Source organism: Thrips palmi, unplaced genomic scaffold, assembly GCF_012932325.1.
Source record: "Thrips palmi isolate BJ-2018 unplaced genomic scaffold, TpBJ-2018v1 HiC_scaffold_19, whole genome shotgun sequence".
Classification (NCBI taxonomy): domain Eukaryota; kingdom Metazoa; phylum Arthropoda; class Insecta; order Thysanoptera; family Thripidae; genus Thrips; species Thrips palmi.
Genome location: NW_023144628.1, coordinates 3,730,677 through 3,751,730, shown reverse-complemented (window position 1 = coordinate 3,751,730; position 21,054 = coordinate 3,730,677). Strand labels below are relative to the sequence as shown.

At 56.5% G+C, this 21,054-nt stretch overlaps 3 protein-coding genes across 10 annotated transcripts; 1 reads left to right on the top strand and 2 right to left on the bottom strand.

The window, feature by feature from the left end:
* Nucleotides 1-1,833: 1,833 nt before the first annotated feature.
* Nucleotides 1,834-3,033, bottom strand: LOC117645960. Its single transcript, XM_034386535.1, has 2 exons — nucleotides 2,898-3,033; nucleotides 1,834-2,729 (listed from the first exon to the last, which is right to left on the bottom strand). The coding sequence occupies exons 1-2, from the start codon at nucleotides 3,027-3,029 to the stop codon at nucleotides 2,433-2,435; spliced, it is 429 nt and encodes a 142-aa protein (XP_034242426.1). The 5' UTR covers nucleotides 3,030-3,033; the 3' UTR covers nucleotides 1,834-2,432.
* A 943-nt stretch (nucleotides 3,034-3,976) lies between these two features.
* Nucleotides 3,977-12,908, bottom strand: LOC117646238 (cationic amino acid transporter 3-like). The gene is made up of 10 exons (XM_034387072.1): nucleotides 12,849-12,908; nucleotides 8,950-9,175; nucleotides 7,470-7,598; nucleotides 7,102-7,362; nucleotides 6,538-6,901; nucleotides 6,199-6,452; nucleotides 5,956-6,120; nucleotides 5,649-5,818; nucleotides 5,459-5,567; nucleotides 3,977-5,206 (listed from the first exon to the last, which is right to left on the bottom strand). The coding sequence occupies exons 1-10, from the start codon at nucleotides 12,891-12,893 to the stop codon at nucleotides 5,022-5,024; spliced, it is 1,908 nt and encodes a 635-aa protein (XP_034242963.1). The 5' UTR covers nucleotides 12,894-12,908; the 3' UTR covers nucleotides 3,977-5,021.
* Nucleotides 12,909-16,561: 3,653 nt separating this feature from the next.
* On the top strand, nucleotides 16,562-20,613 carry LOC117646152 (tetratricopeptide repeat protein 39C-like). 8 transcript variants are annotated; one of them, XM_034386913.1, is made up of 11 exons: nucleotides 16,562-16,680; nucleotides 17,597-17,773; nucleotides 17,886-18,017; nucleotides 18,098-18,311; nucleotides 18,410-18,605; nucleotides 18,676-18,879; nucleotides 18,964-19,135; nucleotides 19,261-19,459; nucleotides 19,554-19,838; nucleotides 19,917-20,149; nucleotides 20,235-20,375. In XM_034386913.1, the coding sequence occupies exons 2-11, from the start codon at nucleotides 17,627-17,629 to the stop codon at nucleotides 20,373-20,375; spliced, it is 1,923 nt and encodes a 640-aa protein (XP_034242804.1). In that variant the 5' UTR covers nucleotides 16,562-16,680; nucleotides 17,597-17,626. The 8 variants fall into 8 exon arrangements, with proteins under 8 accessions (XP_034242804.1, XP_034242805.1, XP_034242802.1 ...); XM_034386914.1 differs by lacking the exon at nucleotides 16,562-16,680 and adding an exon at nucleotides 16,715-16,733; XM_034386911.1 differs by lacking the exon at nucleotides 16,562-16,680 and adding an exon at nucleotides 16,835-16,941.
* Nucleotides 20,614-21,054: the final 441 nt, after the last annotated feature.

Here is a 21,054-nt window from a genome sequence, read left to right as displayed (position 1 = left end):
AAACCAGCACGAACTCAACCACAGAGAAACATTTTCGCGCGAATCAAAATTGCCAAAAATTTTATACTGAAACATCAGAAAAATTAATAGTCTAATTCACAACTGCTATAAAAATTCTATCAAGATCCCCTGCGAGCAAACGTAGCTTGTTTTCAATCTGTACTTTATAGTTGTGGGTTGGTACGAGAACTCCCCTTCTGTTTACTTCAAAAAAAAGCCGGGCTCAGTGTCTTATGTCCTGTCTGGCGGGCCCGGGGGCGGGGTGGGTTGTGGGTTCCAGGATTTACCGAGTTCACGAGTGACCGTGGAAAGGAAAGAGCAGCCTAGAACACTTCTGAAAATGAGCTAAGGTACGTGGAGTGGAAGAACTATCTCAGGTTTCTCCGAATTTCTCGCAATCAGAGGCCGGAAACCAGACTGGCGGTGTGCACGTGCACAGCCCCCGCGTGAACTACCACCGTGTCCCATGGTCAGTTTTTGGCGGCCTGCCGGCTAGGCGCTACAGAGGGCCGCGACAGACTCGGCAAACAGTTTGATAAAGTCGGATAAACTTCCGCCACCACAAACCAGGGACTATCACTGTGACTCGGTAAACAATAGATTTGCACGCTCACACCTGTGCCCAACAAACCAAAGCGCGCCAAGCCTGTGAGCGGAAGATAGGAGCAGCATGATCGTTATCCGCATGTAATACAGCGCGCGATAACAACTATCAACATCAACTAACCATCGCTCCAAACCAACTACTGCTTCGAACTAATCGCGCTGACAGAGGGATAGGATGATTCACCAGCAGCCCTCCTCCCTTCCAAATCAAGTGGAAGTATACACGCGCGACCCGCCAAGATGGCATAATTTTTCTGGTGGCTTACATTAAATGGATCGTTTCCCAGACGTCCCGATAGACAATTAATTTTGGTGGCCACGGGTACACTGCTCCACATCGACCCAGAGGCAAGCCCAGAGGTGATCCATTGCAGGCAGCCGACATGTCAAAGCCCTTTTTATGGACTGCCAGTATTGTGACGAAGCCCCATTAGACCACGGGCCAACCCTGCCAGCCTTGCCAGCCCCGGCTTCCTGCAACCCGATATTAGTCACCGGCCGGCCGGGCCTCATCCTTCACCGCGACCAAAGGGCCAGGGGCGCCAGGGCCGAAGGGCCGAAGGGCGCGGACGCGGACGCGGAAAGGGGAACGCGCGTTCAAAGCGCGGCGCACGCCCTTTGTGCTTCGAGTCGCGGGGCGTGGCGGGGCGGGGCGGGGCGGGGCGGGGCGTGCCCTCGCGTGTGCGGGCCATGGCGCCACGGCGCACCTCGTTACGGCTATCCGTGTGTGGGCAGTGATGCTGTGAGGAGCGGCAAGACAAGGGCGTCTCTTCTTTTGTTTTTAAGGATGCGCTTGGTTCACTGCACAGTGCACATGCAATCGGAGACCGTTGTACTCGCATGGGTTCTTGTTACACGCTGCCTGCCATTACTCCTGACATACCCGCTGCCAGGCGGTTTCAGACTCGAGATGAGTGTTCCGCGTCCTACCCTACCACACTGCATTCGTCTCGACGAGAAGATCAAAAATGTAAGCGCATGACGTAGGTTCGGATTCGAAATGAAAAAGTTATAAGTCGTCAAATGACCAAAGTGAGGGTTTTTGTACATCGAAGAGTGTAGTTCCAGGAACAGGATTCACTGTACGATCCTGTTCCTGAAGCGGGATTGACGCTACTTTTTTCTCACAGTGTGCTCCCTAAACACCCCGGACTGGTCCCGCAAGTCCAAAAAATCTGCACTTCTTGCTCGTGTGGAGGCAGGGAGTCACTCATTCAAAGACTTTGCTATCAAAATTTAGTTTATTTATTTCAGATGAACAGGTTTGAGGGTTACATGTTAATTTGGATGAAGGCAGACAAGGAAATCACAACACCATATGAAACCCGTTTGGCGGCGCACAACTCCCAAGACCACAGCGTCAAACTTGTCGCCGGAAACCCCGGATCCCCGGCAGCGCTCGGCGTTGAAATGCGCGTTGGGGCGCTACAGTTTGAATGGTTGGACTGGACGTTTGAATTTGAAGCTGCGGTAACACTGGCAAAACAAACGTGGCGAATTCCGTTCGGTGATGCGGACAGAGAGAGACCGCATTTTCTAGTGCGGGCGCCACGAAACGCGATCAACTCCCTGTCCGCACCACACGTGTGGCATGGTGCACGTTAGTTTTCTCGGTGAAGCACTGAGCACACTGGTATGAGTAGCGCCGCTCACACTTCCCCTAGTCCACTAGTCAGGGGAACCGATCACCCCCAGAGTCCACACCACCAACGCCTGCATCTACTTGGTGAACTACGCCTCGCCGCGGCCTAGGTGGAGCCGCGTGCCCCCTCGGCCGGCCGTGCTAGCACGAGCTCGACGTCCGCGAAGTCGGCCCGGTCTACGGCCTACCCGAAGCAGGAGATGGGGTTGAAGTAGCACTGGTGGTAGCGGACCTGCCGCTTGGCCGTGCGGAGGAAAGCCGTGTCGCCCATGTCGCCGTCCGGGGCCGCTGCCGCCAAGGCCGTAAACGCCCTGCTCGGCGACGCCCTGGCCGAGGACACGGCGGCCTCCAGTCCGGCCATGTCGTCATTGCTCGCCATGGGGTCCAAGACGGCAGCGGGGGCGGCAGCGTCATCCGAGGCCATGGCGCGGAGCACCAGGAGGGCCAGCGGGTTCAGCGCGTTGAGCGAGCCGGTGTAGGCCTGGAACCGCAGAGTCACTTTAGCACCTCGACGCACTGCATGCACTGCGCTGCGCACTACGGCCGCGCGACGGTCGGATGCGTTTAGGAGCACGGTGGCGCCGACGCGTCGAGGCACAACGACTGTGCGTCGGGAAGGCTTTGCACCTGTTGTGCGTGTCCTGCTCACCTCGTCGTTGGCGGCGTGCGTGCGCTGCCCCCGGACGACGGCCGCGCTGGCGGCGTCGCAGACCAGCAGCACCAGCAGCAGCACGGGCAGCAGCAGGGCGGCGCGCTGCGTCCAGGACGTCGTGCAGGCCATGTCCGGGGCCATGGCGCGGAGGGCAATGTCGCTCCGGAGGCCGTCCAGGGCGTTATATAGATGCGGCCTGGCCGCGCCACCCTGCCGCCGTCCCACCGTCCCGCCTGGTCCCGCCCGCCACCTGCCGTCCCCACGCCCAGCGCCCCCAACGCGCCCGACGCCCACCCCGTGGCGGTCGGCACCGCCAGCACCGCCAGCACCGCCAGCACGCGGTGACGTCGCGCAGGAAGGGGCGCGCGGCGCGCAGCTGCAGGCTGGGCGGCCTGTCTCTCTCGCACCCTGGCGGGACGCCCCATGACTGCCAAAGAGAGACAGTCTGCCGTCGAGTCGTTAAGGCCGGCGACTAATTTTAAGACTCCGAGGTCCACGGCCTCTGCCAGTCGCCACCCCCAGCCTCCGCGTCATCCCCCAAGAGCTTGTGCGTGGATTCACCACCCGCCGTTTTCGGAGAAGCGGCCGACAGAATTCCCGCCATTTCGGCACGAAACCACCGCCTCAAACCGGGCAAGCTTACCGCCAATGTCCACGCACGGCGACACCCCCCACCCTTTCCTTCCCTGCCAGAGTTTCCCGCGGCTAGTGTGGTGTGTGCTTTGGATGATTTCTCTGAGGGCGCTCCGATTCCCCGTCGACGCAGCCACGCCGCCTCGACCGAACAGCACCTACACTGCAGCCGATCGTGCACAGGGCTGTACGAACTGTTTTGAAACTCCTTGATTAGGCAACCGGCTGAGTTCGACGCACCGGTGCGTTGCGGGATGGCCTATCTCGGCCCTTAAGCGCCTGTGGAACCGAGGGTAGGCAACCGGCTGAGTTCGACGCACCGGCGCGTTGCGGGATGGCCTACCTCGCAGGCTGGCTCCGCACGCTCCGCACGGCTTTGACTTAGCAATGTGTAATGTGTTTGGTAGGTCACGTATTCGAGTTTTGAAAATGAAGACAGCTCGTGGGTTTATGTAAATTTGTATTTCAACATAAAGTACAAAATCACAATAAAATCAATAAAAACATGTCGTTACACTAAGTACGAAACGAATTCAGCGGTCATAAATTGGTTCGCTTTCATCCCCATCTCTCATCACAGCTAACACTTTGAGCAAACGAACGCTTTTGCAGGCTGCCCTTAAGTAGTTTAAGTACAGCTCTGGAAAGGGTTTGGGGTTTGGAGTAGCCCAGAAACACTATGCGGTCGAATAGGCACCAGCTCGACCAATTCTATACATGTGTCTCTAGGAAGCTGGGTTGCCCAGGGCAGAGTAATTCAGCATTTCTCAGTCCTGAGGCGAGTTGACTAAACGCAATGGCACATAACACGTCTTACGGCGCCCCTCACGGCAATAAACTGCTAGAAAAATACTTATAAATATATCAATAAATAACCTTTTCTTTGCGAGGGTTCGTCTTACAGAGTCATGGAAAAAGACTTTGTCGAGGTGATCAACTTTGTTTGATGAGCTGAATTCGATTGCAGCATCAAAATGAGCCTATCGAACGAAGTTGATCACCTCAAGAAAGTGTTTTTTCCGCGAACACGCCGTGGTGGTGGCGCTTGTGCGTGGAGTCTGGTAGTCTTGGTCCTAAACATTGACGGGGTCCCCGGTAGACGCACCGAGCGGCCTCCGAAACGTGAAGCAGACGACCTGTCGGGTCGGCGGTTGTTCGTCGGTGCGCCTGGAAGGTGATGCAGCCACGACACTGCGTGCGACTGCTGGAGGCAACCACAGCGGTGCGAGCTTCTACGCGATGTCTCGCCGCGGGGATGTCACAAAGTCATTGTTTCGATATTTCGTTCAACAGTCCGCTCTGCGCGCCTTGAGATCTGAACGCTCCCTTGTTCCCACGTGGAGGCGGCTGGTGACACCGTGGTGACGCCGTGGTGACGCCGTGGTGACGCCGTGGTGACGCCGTGGTGACGCCTTGGTGACACTCAGCACTGCGCAGCCGCAGCCTCGGCCCGAATGCAGACGAAACGCGCGACTCGGCCTGCGCGCTTCAAAACCTGGCCGTGTGGAACGCCTCCGGGTCTCCGGCCGCCTCTGGGGCGCTGGGCAAGACCGCGTTCGTCATGGCCACGCCGTTGCGGTCGAGGCTCGCGGCCAGCGCCGCCTGCTTGTCCGCGATCTCGAGCAGGCGCTCCGTGCTGTGGCGAAGGCTGTACGAGAAGTACACGACGCCGCCTGCACAAAAGCATGCAGTCACTATCACTGTCGGCGGGGGATGCGGCCCTTGCTGCACGCAGCTGTCCCGTTTCCGCCGGGCAGGCCGGCAAGGGGATGCGTCAGTGTCCGGGAGTGATAGCGACGCGGCTGATAGCAGACAGGCGCGGAGCCAGGATTTTTGTAAGGAGGGGGTAAAGCATTTCCCTGCCCTCCGCGCCTGAGAGCTCTGTCCGCTGGCGCGCTGGCCCACAGGAGCGCTAGAGCACTTACCGACCACCATCCAGACGACGAAGCGCACCCACGTCTCGTCTTTGAGGTTCACCATGAGGTACATGTTGAGGAAGAGGCTGATGGCCGGCACGTAGGGCAGCCCGGGCACCTGCAGCAGCACAGTGTCAGTGGACAGTCTCCAGACGAGGTGGGCAACGGCAGGCAACCCGGGCCTTGATTTCGTGCTCACCGAGAAGGACAGTTGGGCGACGTCGGCCTTGGGCTGTTGGCCCAGCATGATGACGACGATGACGAGGGGCACCAGGAGCGCCAGCGTGGGCGCCAGCCACGCCAAGGTGTTGGAGTACAGGTCGTCGCCCGCCGTCTTGAGCAGCACGCACAGGGCCAGCGTCAGCAGCACTGCACACGAATGCCGACAAAAAAATGAATTTTCCAGGATTTTTGATTCTGGGCACGCGGCCGACTCCCTCGGCCCATCAGGTTCGCAGCTCCACTCCCACTGTGCCACTTGCTGGCCAAATCGAGGCAGCACTCACCTTGCACGAACACCAGTACGCCCGCGGCGCCCGTGGTCAAGGCCGTTGGCCGCTTGGCGCGCTCCCAGTTCACCAGCCCCCCCAGGACCGGGCGAAGGTCAGCGGAACCCTTTTCTCGCTCTGCGTCGCGCGGGAGTCCGTGTACCTGCAATGCCAAGCCGCCATCTTGAGAAGGAGAAAAGAAAAACCGAAGGCAAACCAATAACGGCGCCCGCCCCGACCGGGAATCGAACCCACGCCCACGTGGAACTTGCCTGAGCACCAGCACGCACAGGCCGACCACGGTGTAGGCCAGCAGGGTGCCGATGGACATCATCTCGATGAGCTGGTCCAGGTCGAAGATGAGCGCGAGCAGGCCGGACAGGGTGCCGGCCACCAAGGTGGCCACCACGGGCGTCTTGGTGCAGTCGTTGACGCGCGCGAACACGGCGAACAGGAGGCCGTCCTGCGCCATGGCGTACATGACGCGGGGCAGCGGGATCATGGTCCCCAGCAAGCTGTGCGACAAGGAGGAGGGCGTCAGTCACCGCGGGTCGGCCGCCGCCACCTTGGTCGCCACGCTGCAACGAGAACTACACCCACCTGGTGGTGAGCGCGAAGATGGCGCCGATGGTGACGACCCACTTGATGGCGTCCAGGCCCATGCTGTCGAAGGCCACGGTGAAGGGCGCCGAGCGGTCCAGCTCGTAGTAGGGCTTGAGCAGGGTGAGCACGGTGGAGATGCTGCAGTACGTGGCGCAGATGATGGTCAGCGACAGCACGATGGCCAGCGGTATGCTGCGCTTGGGGTTCTTGGCCTCCTCGCTGGTCGTGGCGATGCAGTCGAAGCCCACGAAGCCGAAGAAGCACATGCCCGCGCCCTCGATGATCCCCTTGACGCCGTACGGCGTGAAGCCCCCCGTGTCCTTGCCCGGCCGCGGCGGCAGCGACCAGTTCTTCGGGTCGGCTGAAAAGGAGCATCCTGCATTAGAGGGAGAGCGAGGCGACTCTGTGGTCGCGGGTCGATGGGACTGGACCAGGGAATGCCCCACGTTGCCTGTGACGCCGCAGCCGCCGCAGCGTCACTCGGACGCGGGGTATCGCCGGATCGAATGTCAGACCTGCTGTACTGTACTCTATTCGCCGTGGCAGGTTCCATTTTCTCACCGTAGATGGCACCTGTGACGACGGCGGCGGTGGCGGTGCCCAGGTTGAGGAAGGTCAGGATGTTGTTGATGATGGAGGACTCCTTGACGCCGACGGCGAGCAGGGCCGTCATCACGGCGCAGATGCCGAAGGAGAAGAAGTCCGGGTAGCTGGCCAGCGTGGGCACGTGCATGGGCACCGTGCTGTTGAAGAAGTCGGAAATCTTGTGGTCGACCAGGGTGTCGATGTAGGTGGACACGCCGCGCGTTATGCTGGCCGTTCCTGCAGCAAAGTCGTTTGTCTTTGTAAGTTTCGTTTTTCTTTCGTCAGTGCTGGCCGCGGCCTCCCTGGCCACAGACGCCACGCGGCGCCACGCGGTCCTGGCTCACCGATGGCGTACTCCAGGATGAGGGTCCAGCCGATGACGAAGGCCGCGATCTCGCCCACCGCGACGTAGGCGTACACGTAGGCCGAGCCGGCCTTAGGCACCCTGGCGGCGAACTCGGCGTAGCACAGTCCTGCGGACACAGAGGGAAAACTGTTTACACCGGGCCTCCCCACTGACACAGTCAATGCACAAGGCTTCATAGAGGTCCAAAACGGCGTCAAACCAAAATCGTGTCACAGAGGTTCATAATCGCGTCACATTATAGAAAGGAATCACAGAGATCTGAAATCGCTTCACGGCTCGCTGTGCGGCGTCACCCTGCCACTCCCCTGGTCGGCCCCTATCGACAGGGATTATGCTTAAGTGATGACTATTACACAATCCCCTGCCTCGGGCCGTTTCGCCCTGAGCAGTGAAGCCGAGACCCCTGTGCCCCTTGTCCAATGCCCCTGCCGGCGTGCCCTAGTCCGAGCCCCTCCAGCGGCACACGGGTGGGGTCAGAAAGGGGTCGAAGCGGATCGAAGGCGCTGCGGGTCCCCAAAGAGAAGACGTCCGCACATTTTTTGACGTTGCCCTGGTTGCCAAGCCAAGGGCAAACACTGCAAAGCACGCGTCGAGGTGGACAACGCTGCGACGCTGATTTGGACCCGTCAAAAGCCGGGATCACGTCTTTTTTTTCGCGCCTGCCTTTCTGACAGTGCTATCTGAGATCCGATCTGCCAAGCGTCCATGGACACGTCCATGCGCAGCGGTTCTTTAATCCGGTTCGCGATAAAGCCGAATCGAAAGGCGGGATGCTTTACGACCCTCGCAATCCCCGGTCCTGGGTCCGCCGAAACGCGAGAAGTGCCGCCAGAAAACACAAGCCCTGCCCTGCAATCGCACCGAGTGAGAGACTCTCCGAAAACAGAAGAAAAGCGCCTAAAAGGGCCGGGAGTCGAACGCCGGTCCTCAGCATTGCGGACCGACGACTAAACGCTCTCGGCCACAGCCATACCGGAAATAGAAACGAATGCGCGTTCCGTGTTATTGACCGCTGACTCCCCCTTCCCCCTTCGCCTCCTTCTCTACTCCTTATCGTCCACTCGCACCTCGCGTGTTCTGATGACTGGCATCTTTTATCCATTCTTGATTTCCCCGATCCTAGTAAAACAAGCCGACGAATAATCACGTTTTTCCCCCTCGGGGTGTGAGTTTTATTTGTGGCAGCGATTAGAGCACGGTGTTTTTCCGGCGCGGCGCATGATTCTGACAATGTGCACGGCACGCACGGAACTTTGAGCCGCAGTACGGCAGCCGCCGGCGCTACGTGTCTCGGCTACTTGTAGCTCTTGTTTTCCGTGATGCGGTTCACGGTTCCCGCCAGGCGTGAGGTTCACACGCGAACGCACGGAGTGCTGGGCTGCGTACTCGGGTTCGTTTTTGGCGGCGACTGTCCGCTCGGTGTCCCTTTGTGACCCCGGCCCCCCCGAAGCACTCACCGGCGAAGAAGGAGGCGATGGCGGCGAAGACGAAGGAGAGCAGCACGGCCGGCCCCGCGGTGTCGTTGGCCACCTGGCCGGCCAGCACGTAGACGCCCAGCCCCAGGGTGGAGCCGACGCCCAGCAGCGTGAGGTCCATGACGTTGAGGACGCGGGCGAGCGGCGAGCCGTCGTCCGTCAACCGCTTCCTCCGCGACGCCATGCCCCAGAGGCCGGCCATGGCCCTCTGCAACCAGAGCAGAGACCGGCCGGAATCAGTGGGTGACAGTGGTTGTTGACAGCGCGCCGGTTGACAGACAGGTTGACAGATTGGTCACCGCGCACTTCTCAAGTAGCGCCACTCGAAATGTAATTGACTTATCTATCGGAACTATACACTGTGACACAGTGGCCGTTCAACGGCGAGGCGTGGCCCTTTGCCAGGCAAGACTGCAGTGTCGTGACGCGCCGGTCACAACACGCGTGACGTCACCGTGACGTCACAGCGACGCCAAGACGCATGCCGCGCATGACGCACGTGCGTCCACCGGGTGCAGCGAGGCGAGCAGTTTTCGACATTGGGACCGAAACCCCATTTGGGGTCGGGGAAAAATATATTGGCGTCGCGGCTTGGTGCTTGGGGTCGTGTGGGGTCGCGAGAGGCCAAGAGCACTGGGGAGACTTAATTTTGCCAGTGGAGTCGTGACATGTTTGGGTCGTCGCGAGTCAGACACGGTTGAAAACCGCTGAGCGAGGTGCAGCTTGTTCCGCTCCACTCCCAAAGCAGGCCACGCTGCACTAGGTTCGAGCACCTCTCTTGTGTGATGAAGGAAAACCGCACTGAATATGAACAACATTTTTGGAAAGCAGAAGCTTATCTCATAAAAACTTGGGAGGCCTTTTCTTCGTCCCGCAAACGCGTTATCCACTTCGCCGCAAACCTTGCTCTTTCACTTGTCATTTTGGAAGGGCGCTGCTGGTCCCTCTCGTGGGGTTGGCGGGGCTGGCGGGGTGCGGCGACCACGGTATGGCTGCCTGGCAGAAACCCCCCTTTACCTTGAAGATCAACATGGTGGCGGTGCGGGGCGTGCGGGGCTAGGGCGCCGCGGTGCTGGCGGCTGCTGGCGTCCACTGGGGCCGCGGTTCGACGCCGCAGTGAGGCGGTGGCGACGCGACGAGACGAGACGCCGTCGTCCTGGCAGTCGTGCCCGTCCTGGGCTAATCAGCCCCAGATATGTACGACGTACAATGTGCGGACGGCGCGTGGCGAGGCGGGCGCGGGGGGCGAGGCTGCCTGCCACGCCGAGCTGAGCACTATCTCCGGGGCGGCGCGCCGGGCGCGGTCTTGTCGACCTGGCTCCCGCTGTGCGCGGTGCGCCCCGCGCTCCGACACAGAAAACTGGCCGAATTTAGGTCCGGAGCGTCCCCGACCGCCAGAATCGCAGCCACACCCCGCCGCGGCCCGACGCCCGACGCCGCACTAGATCCGGACTGACTTCCAAAGCACTGCCGAGACACGCGTCCCGCCGTCCCGCCGTCCCGGCGCGCACGGCCAGGCCGCCGATGCTGCGAAGGACTAAGGACTCGGCGGCTCTACGAATGATTAGCGACGTCGCGCTCCTTTGAAGGGGCCGCCGGCATGTGCAGCCTCGCTGTGTCTCTCTCGCACCTGAAGGGAGCGCCCCACCGGTGCGAGGGAGACAGAGCGACGAGAGCGACTCTCGAGATCAGTCGGCTGGGACACTTGTAACCAAGTTGAAGGCGGGTCTCGAGTCGAGCACGCCGATGAGGGCCTCCTCGATGAGGGCCGCCTCGATGACCGTACCCACTAACGCTGCAGGCGGATTCTCGAGCACGAGTGGGGCATGACCGAGCGTCAAGCTGAGGACCTTCTCGACGACCGGACTGAACGCTGAGGCTGCAGCCGGCGAGGCAGGACCGGGACCGGCGGCCATCGAACCGAGGGCCTTGGTGACCGACGGCCGTCCTTACCCCGACAGACTGATATTCCGAGTGTCGTTTTCGTCGCTCTGTCTCTCTCGCACTCAGGGGTGCCCCATTTAGATGCGAGAGAGACAGAGAGATAAACACGACTGTCTTAATAACTCTGCACGCGGTCCCCGAATGGCAGGAAAGTCAGCGACTCATAATTGTGTCCGTGTCTGCCTCATCGTGGCATTGACATCGACATTGGCATTGGAAGTCTGCTCCTGGCAGCCCCCCCCCCCTCCCCCTCACGCAACTGTACCGGTTAGCCGCGCCAACTTCCGCTCGCTTCCGCCACACACGCGGCACGCGCTGGGAAGCGAGAACCCTTCCTTCCCACCTGCCACCTGCAGCGGGAGCTGCCGCGACTCACGGTGCACGTCCACTAGGGGTTCGCTTCTCGTCGAACTCCTTGTTATCAGCACTGCTTCAATCGCCTTGAAGAGTGGCGCCTGGAGATGGGCGGTGATACGCTTCACACGTCATGTACGATGTATCGATTTTGCAGGACGACAATCGATGTAGGTCAGTGCGGCCATTTGACTGACGGGTTGGATTTTCCCGCCGTCCGCTTCGCACTGTTTCTTCAGGTTTGCTTTTCGCCTGCACACTCGCCGCGGGGAGCACGTACCCACACTAGCAGTGTGCCTGTTGTGTGCCGATTGTGTGATTGACGATGGTCTCGGGATTTTCTGGCGGCGGTGGCAGCGACTCTTTTTAATTTCGCGTTCCGCCAGTTATGTGGGCCACGGCCGGGCATTGGCGGCGTTGCCCAACAGTGGTCATGCCGCCCGTGTCGCCCGCCAATCCTAGTCGCCGAAGCACAAGCGTGCGCCCCGTGTGCGCCCCGCGCCAAGCCCAACAAGAAAACTACGACGAATCGAAGAAAAAAAAAGAAAGAGGAAAATAAAAGATACAGCCAAGGTGGGAGTCTGAATGCTGCACCTTGTCTGGCACGTACTTACCACGCACTACTGTGGGACGTGCGCCAATCTCATTGATTGACTGATTGATTGATCTTGCTGACTACTGTAGAGCCACTTCGCGGATTCCAAGTAAAAGAGTCGGTCGGAAAGAATTGTGTGAGGCCACGTTCCAAATTGTGAAAATATGTTTACAGTGCAGAAATGTTCTGTACTTTTGCAGTTCCTTTCTCCCTTTCACACTGTAAAAATAAGTCTCCTGAAGTTACAAAGGTTCCTGCGGCAAGATATTTTTCCGAGAGGTACCTTTTTAAATTCCCAATTAATTTCTTACAGTGCAATGCGCCTCGAGTGGATCGGGGTGCCCAGCATGGCGCCACCAAATCACGGGCACTAGGCACCAGCGCGCTGCGTCGTCAGCGCAGTCGGCCCGCGGCCCAAGACGCGACTTCCCATTTTCCCAATAACCTAGGGCCGGCTGGGCGGCGGGGCGGGCCGGCCAGCGGAAGGGACGGGACGCGGAGGCTGCGAGGGCGGGGCGGGCGGGGAGGGATGCCCGGGCGCCGCACGGTGGTGGCGAGGGCAGCGGAGGGGCGGCGGCGTGGCGGCGCGTAGCGCCACACTGGATAGCACCGGTTCCCGCCCAGCGCCGAACCCGCGCCCGGATCCGTGCCAAGGGGGTGTACGTGTACAGCACGCGTTTTCCATTTGACTTTTCTTCTGTGGTAGCACGTACATCACTTGTCAAGTAGCACTGACATCGACTTGATTTGACGACTCGTTTATGTTTTTGACAGGGAAATATTTCCTAGGCAAACCTAGACAGGCCATATTGGGACGCACCTTCGGTAGGCACTTACGCAAACCGCGCGTTTTTGTTCAAATTTGGACCGGAGGCAGTCACAACAATGACATCATTGCGGCACTTTTCTGTTTTTCTGTCGTGTCGTGTTTGCCGGACCGGGTTTGCTGAGGAACTGTTTCCTCCGACAAACATCTCTGTTTACTCACCCCCCAGGACCGCAGGTTTGCCTCGACGACGCTGGGAAGCAGCATGGTGGCCAACGGTGCCCGGTGGTGGTGCCGTCCCGGCTAGCGCTTGCAAGCGTGGTTCAAGCGCGGTGGCGGCGGTCCGGGACTCTATGCGCCTGCGGGACAGGAAGCGCACTGCTAAGCCGAGAGCGCCAAGAGCGCCAAGAGCGGCAAAAGCGGCGGGGAGACAATGGGCGCGCTAGCAGAGCCGCGCCGCCGCGTGGACTCATGGAGCGCCGGCTGGACTGTACGGAAATCGGGGGAAAAGTTGGAGCAGAGATTCGCTCGTTTCACGACCAGGCCGGCGCCTTGTGGAGGACAGTGCATATACGCACATATATACGTACATGAATATACGTATATACGTATACGTACATATATACGCACATATATGTCTGCGTGTCCTTACATTAAAAGCGTGTCTCGGAGAGTCGCAGAGTGGGGCAAGGTCGCTGCACTCGCCTTGCATCGGAAGGAGCAGCTCCTGCAAGAGTGGGGCATGCGGCGGTCGCGGCGGTGAGGTGCGGTGGGTTGCCTACCAGCGCCCTGCTCGAAAAAAAAGAGGAGAAAAAGAGGTTGGACGTGAAGTGAGATAATGGCGTCTGGGGCGCACCTTTACGTTTGTTGGTTATCTTTCACTGACAGGGCGTCTGACAAAGTGCAACCTGCAGTCGTCCGGCAGTCCGGGCAAAGCCAATGCAACGCGCGTCCGGCTCACCTTGCCGACACACAAACACACACATACTCGTTTCTCTCTCTCTCTCTCTCTCTCACACACACACACACACACACACGCGCTTACACTCACTCACACCTTTATCAGGCGCGCCAGGGTCGTTCCACACAACACCCGCGAAGAATGCTCCAACCCCATGAGTGCAGTCACTGCAGTCCGGCCAATGCGGGATGTTGATCCTTGATGTTGTGGGTTTGTGGGTCAGCATAGCGCAGGGCCAGCTCCAGAACAAAGAACAAGGTCCGCTTCTGAACGTAACTTGGAGCCGCGGAGCCGCGGCGGCCTGAGGCTGTGAGGGAGGCAGCAACCCTGTGGCCGCCCAGCCCAGCCGTGGCGCCTCGGTGGCCAGCCCGCCGAGTCGCGCCGCCCCGACGCCTCCCTGTAATGGACAAGCGGTGGCGTCATCCCTCGAGGACGGCAGGGCCGGCCGGGACGTCGACGTCGCCGCGTCGCCGGGAGCAAGGACCAACAGCTGCAAGGTGGATGACGCCCCGCGGATGCAGCGGGTTTGCCGTCCATTTTGTGACAGGGCCAGCTAACGTGACATGGCGTGCCCTACGCCACGCCGGATCGGTGGATCGGCGGACCGGCGACGCCGGCGACCTCGAACATGGCGACCATCGGCCAGGCCATTGGCCATTCACGGCGAGTTTCCGCTTTTTGCCACGCCGTCCTTTGTCTCTCTCCGCAGACTATGGTTCCGAGAGTCGTTTTCATCACTCTGCCTCTCTCGCACCTGAGCGGGACGCCCCACGAGAGCGAGAGGGACAGAGCGACGGAGCACTGCGTCCGACTGCGTCCGTCACGGGCGTAATGCTGATCCGCGACTGGCAGCGCACGCCATACGACGTCACGCGGCCGGCGTCCACCAGCAGAAAGCCGCAGGCTAGTACACAGGAAAAATAGTGTTGGAGAACAGAAGTTTTTATTTCTTACGGTGAAGAAATTAGCCTTTGTGCGGTCCAAGGAGGACATAAAAGACTTGATTGAAGGAAAGCCATCAACGGACGCGCGCTCGACGACAGCAGACGGCAGCGGCAGCGGACTGAACTGGAGATTACTGGAATATTGAGACCCGGCTACATCAGATGGCAAGCGATAAAGGCAGGGCGCCGGATGCTACGCCACGGTAGCCGAGCCCACTAAGTGGTGCAATTTGGAACAAGTAGATCCGTGGTTCAACACGCCCATCCCAAACAGGGCGACAAAGGCTTATCGGCTCGCCGAAAACGTGTATGGAACTTACGTAGTACGACCCGTTGAAGTTTTGACCAGATATCACCCGTTCCTTTTCGGCCCTTGTTTCTACCAGAGTGTGAATTTTGGGGTGCGAATCACCACGAGCTACTCACCGGCAGCATCAACTGCGCCGTGGCGTGGGCCCAGCGCGGGCCGTGCGTCGCGGAGTGGCGGTGCAGCAGTGGCGCTGCGGCGCTGCAGCACGACGGCGTTGACAAACACGGTGGCGGTGACGGTGGTGACGGCGACGGCCCGGCGCGCGCTATCGGCCGATCAGTGCGACTGACTGCGTGGACCTCGCGGACCTCGCGGGCCTCGCGGACGGCATGCCGGCGGGGTGGTTCGGCGCTGGCCGCGTGCTGGTCCACGACAAGGGCCTGTCCTTGGCGGACGGCGCGTGCCGATTTGCGACTCGCACCGAACCAAACTGGACCAGCTCGGGGCTGCGCCGGGCCGTGCCGGGCCGCTGCGGCGGGTACTAGCGTAGTGGACCTCGCCGCCACTACGAGGCCTCCTCTCCTCTCTCCGCCGCGCTTTGCGTACCTCACGCGGCACGGCCGTGGGGCGCGCGGGGGATTCCCTCTCCCGATTGGCGGGGAGCGGTCGGCAAGGCCGCGCGTCCTGCCTGGATCGAAGCGGGGGTGGGGAGGGGTAGGGAGGGGGACGGGCCCGGAGGGGGTGACCCGCCCCGGAGCAACAAAAATGGGGTACGAAACGGTTTTGTCCGGCGCGTCGCTGGCCGTTGGCGCGTTAGTGTCAGGCTCCACGCACCTGGACGCCATGATGTTGATGCGAGTGAATGCCGCCCATCCCGGCCGATCTAGGCCGAACGCTCTTCTTCGTAAATCATATGTCAGGAGGAGAGATACTACGATAGGGGGAGGGGGTGGGAGTGGAGGGGCATGTGCACGCCTTCTATCCACCGTGTGGCGCGTCCCTCGGGGAAGACCACTGCGCACTGCGCACACGCAACGGGGCCGAGCGGGCGCCTTGGTAATGCAGTGTAGGCAACCAGTGCGCCGCCCTGTTGAGCGGGACTGCCTACCACTCTGCCGGCGCCAGACCAGCGTGCCGCCACTCTGGTCCAAAGGCAGCGCGGGGCTTTCCTTGCACGGTGCTCCTTCCAGTGTATCTCGCGCGCTTTGGTAGCCGTTCTGGCGGAGAGTCCCTCTCGCAGCCTACGGGACGTCTCAGGAGTGCGACGGAGACAGGGCGACGAAACGAGTCGGCCTGCACCCTGCAGCACAGAGGAAGGGGTAACTGCAGCTTACGTGTTAGGCGATTGAGCCCAGCACACCGTGTCGACTTGTGGGGAGTCACGAGGCCGGGCCGGCCCAAGAGCCTCCTGAAGAGTCATTTTGTTACCCGGTCTCCGTCGCACTCGTGGAGCTCTCCGTAAGGGTGCGAGAGAGACAGCCAGTCCAAGCCCCACCCGCGCCGACATTGACGCGCTCCTTCCGCCCTGCCCGCGGGTCCTACAGAGCGCCCGCGCCGCGGCACCGCGGCTGCGCCAAGGGCTGCGCCCTGCACTTGTTTGCCACGTGCTCGTCTCTCCGCCCCGCTCCCTGCCCGCTCCCTCCCTGCCGTGTCCGTCCACCCACCGGCCCCACCGTCACGACCCTGAAACTCTGGGTTCCGCCCCCACCTCCGGCCTTGAATGGCTCGAAGGGCTTGAATGGGCCAGGGCGCTAGGCGAGGGCGAGGGCGAGGGCGAGGGCGCCAGGGGTGCCGAATGCGGCCGAGTTCTCTGTCTTTATCTGCGAGTCCGCGCAGTGTGTCTGGCGCGCCCCGCTCCGGACCACTCCACCGTCGCGCGTTCTGCGGTCGCGATTCGCGGTACGCCCTGCGTTTCGCCGCGTTCGCCGCGTCACATAGCCGCCTCATTTGGAGTAGGAGTCCTTTTGGAGACGATCGCTTCCGCGCCGCGCCCGCGCGCGCTTGTCGCTGCGTCCGCCTACCGCCCACTCTCCCCTACCCCGCCCCTCCCCCAACCCCGCGCTACGCCGCGCTCCTGCGCCCTCCCCTCCCCCCTGACCTGCTGTCCAGAAGTGTTACCAGTCGCAGAGGGGAAGCCTAACCTCTCGGAGCGGCGAATTAGTCAGTTTTGTGTAGGTTTGTGAGATCCGGCCACTTTGTCACCGTGTTTCGGATTCTGGCCATCTTTGGCACCTTCTGCTTCGTGTCCTGTTGGAGGATAGGCGAGCGCGGGGCTTGCAGCGTTTGCCAGAGGCGCAACGGGAACACATGTCAAGACGGGGAGGGGGTTGCACTTGTCTGCACTTGGCCTCGGAATGAAACGTCAATTTCCTCCCCATTTTCGTCCATTCGTCCCGCAACAGAGTCCGGGCTCGATTGTTGGCCACGGCCCAGTGTGTCAGGCAGCCCTGCGCGAGTGTCGAGCGGGTAAAGTGTGTCTTCGTCTTATGCGTGGACGCTGCACACTGCCCTGTCCCGTCCTGCCGTTGTTTATGTTTGGGTTGGAGCTGTCGTCTGCCTCTGTGCAAGCCTTCTGTTCCCTTCTTCTTGCCCTTGCTCCTGGGGAAGAAAAGAATCTTTTCTATTCTTCTAAATTATTATGGTTTTGTGCTTCTAAGTGCGTTTTGTGGATGTTGCTTTAAAAAAAAATTAATTAAATATTTTTGCTTTCAAAGTAGCCCTTTTCTTTGTTGAAACAAGGCTGCTTCTTCAATTACACCAGTATCTTGCTCCATTGCGATTTTTTGTAATTTCCATTTTGTATTTTTTCTTCTAGGTTAACATGTTTTGGTAATATCCCTCTACAATGGAGGATAATGAACAAGATTTTGAACGGGCCCGTCAGGGCATTGCACTTCTTCTCAACAACAAAGAAGAGGAAGCCGAGAGTCTGTTTGCGAAAGGAAAAGATAATGTTCATATAGCAGCTAGCCATTGTTTTGCTCGATTCATGGTAGGTATTTTTTGGGTGTCTGGATTTATCATCATTGCCTATCTGGTGTTGCTTCTTGATCCTGCCGTTTAAAGTTGACACTCAGCTGATACTATTCTTTGGGATCTTTCAGAACGCATTAATGACCTTTGAAGAAGAAAGAGTGCAAGATGCTTTGGATGCATTCAAGGAAATGGAAAAAATGTGTGCTCATGATGTAGGGTGGTTGACCTCAGTTCGTAACTCTGTCTTCAGTAGCACTGATGTGAGTCATTATTTGATTTTTATGAAAAAGTTTATTTGATTTTTTTGACACCAAATAATTTTGTTTGCTCCTCTGTTTAGTCCCAGACTTTGGCACACAGACTAGAGGAACAGATCATTTTGGCTGACTGTCAAGTTGGTTCTGCCTTATTGACCTTTTTGATTCAGAGAGACAAAAGTGCGTTTGTTCGTGGTGGATGGGCTCTCAGAAAGGCATGGAAAATTTATCAGCACACCTACTCCCAGATCTTGAATCTCTATAGGCGAACATTCGGGACAAATCAAAATGTTCCAGGTAAGACTTAGCCAAGCTGCACTGATAATGTGAAGCTGCACTGATAATGTGCACAGTTTCCTATATTTTCTGAGGGAATCTTATAATTTTCTTTACAGGCTCTGAGTTTCCTCTGTGGCAAGTTCTGCCACGTGACAACACACTGGCAGATCTTCAAAGCCCAACGGACTGGGCTGTTCCTTCCGCTGCTAGCACTCCCTCAACAAGTAGTAACGGCATTCGAGGATTCCTTAGTAGTAGTCTGCGCACTCCCTTTTCTCTTCTGACTTCAGCATTTTCAGCTTCTCAGCCTGAGTATGTCACTTGTGGTATTAAAAATACTGTTCTGTTGGGCCAAAATTAATTGTAAACCTTAATTTTTCAGAGATAACATTCCACCTAATGTTGTGGCAAGGCTTATGGCAGGTGTAAGCTTTGGTTATGGAATATTTCAGCTTTGTGTGTCATATGTCCCACCACCTCTTTTGAGATTCATTCACTTTTTGGGTTTTGAGGGAGATCGTAATGCTGCTTTAAGTGCATTGAATTTCACAAGACAAAGCAACGACTTCAGAGCTCCACTTGCAACGTAAGCTTATTCCCTTTTGATGTTTTCAATGAATGTAAAATAAATGTTTTTTTTTTGTTACTGTTTGTTTTTGCTTGTTTACAGCTTGGCATTGCTCTGGTATCATACCATACTTTGTCCGTTTTTTGCATCTTCTGGTAACGGAGAGAAGGTGAAGAAGCAGTTAGAGGTTGCTGAAGACCTGCTCACAGACTCAACTGAATTTCGTGAATCTGCTCTGTTTCTTTATTTTGAAGGACGTCTCAACAGGATAAAGGTATATGGTTGTTTAAACATATTGAATTGAAATGGCTGGGGCTAGGACCACAATTGATCCTCTCCTTTTTGGGTCTGTTTATGTGTTTCATAAATCTTGAACCTCATAATTATACTCTTTTCTAGTGTAATACATCTGAGGCATTGAGGTGTTATGAGAATGCTGTGAAAGGAAATCCCCAGAGAGAGGTCCAACTTCTCTGTTTACATGAAGTGGCAATGTGTCACCTTATTCAGCTTGATTACGAAAAGGGTCATTCCTGCTTTTATACACTTATGAATCAAAGTCGTTGGTCAAATAATCTCTATAACTATATGGTCGCAAGTAAGAATTTTTCGTTAATTAATACATGTTTTAGAAAGAATTTTTTTCAAAGTTCAAAGCGTGACATTATTTTTACAATATCCTGTTTTTCTAGTAACTGCTGGTTCCTCTGGTAAAATAGAAGATGCTGTATCTTTAATAGAGGACTTACACTCATCAATCTCAGATCCCAAGTCAGATGACACGGGCCTAGAAATTCTCATTTGGCGCAGGGTAACTCTTATTTCAAAAGCAATAAAGAAATTCCCTGCTGATGTCAATAGTGGTGACTTTGGTCTCTATGGCTCTACTTACTTTCAACTCATGGTCATGGAATTTCTGTATATGTATAATTTTCTACCATCATGCAGTGATGAACATCTTGATGCCATACTCGATGGTAAGATCATGTAATTCCTGTGTTTATTCTCATTGTCACATAGTTCCTGTCTTCTTAGTTTGTTTGTATCTATTTCAGTGTGCCTCAGCTGCAACTACGCTGCTGAACCAATGGCAGGTTTACGTTTCCTCATAGCGGGATCCGTTTGGGGTTTACATGATGACAGAGAGAACTCCATTAGCTGCTTCAGGCAATGCTTAAGTGCAAGAAATTTCAGCTGTTCAGACACCGTCAACCCTGACATTCCTGATAAGCATATCACGGTCTTTGCTCTCTATGAACTAGGTGTTCTTCTTATTGACTCAACAAATGTCAGTGTTATGGTATTGGCAAATGTGTTTTATATGTTGCAGAAAATTAGCACTGTCCTTACATTCTTGTTTTTAACTTTTGCAGGGCTTTGATGAAGGTAAAGAAATGCTGACTAAAGCTCAAAATGATTTCAAGGATTATGATAATGAAAGTGCATTCTCTGTGAAGATAAACCATGCTTTACAACTAAGTAAGAGAAAGTCTGAAGAGCGTTCATCACATTAAACTCTTGTGTGTATGTGTGTGTGTTAGTCAAGTTACCTGGGCATAAATGCTTTGGTAGACTTACAGTTTTATTGTGAATAATCTTATAGCATATAAGTGAATTGCATTTAGTTTTTATTCTGATCATTAACTTTCTAGGAAGAAAACGTTCCTCATTTTTTCCCCAATGATTTGTTTGTTTAGTATCTAAATTTTAAGCTAACATTCCATCCCTTTTGCTATCACATGAATTTATACTCCTCATAAATTTCCCTGTACCATTTTAACATAATGTAAACTTGCTATAATCTTACTTGTTAAGTTTCATTGTATTTGTCTATTTAATTGAAAATTAAATTGTGATTGAGCTGTGCAGTCGTCAACTGCACGTTTTCTCTCACATTACATCTTACCATTCAGTATAACAATGTAATTTAATTTATTTTATTGCAGAATCTAGTCAGAATCTGAAGATGTATCACTTTGTGATTTTATCATTGATTGTTGTTTGTTATTCTTGTTACTACCCCATTAACTTAAGAATGGTCATAGATCTCCTTCAAGTCTTGTCTGAAAAAAGTTTTATGTCTTTCGGATGTCTTTGTTTTTGTTTTTTCAAGGTAAAAATAGCCTTGCTGTGTTGCGAAACATATTGAAATTCTTCCAAAGTGTAGTTAGGAGGTTTTCATACATAAATTAA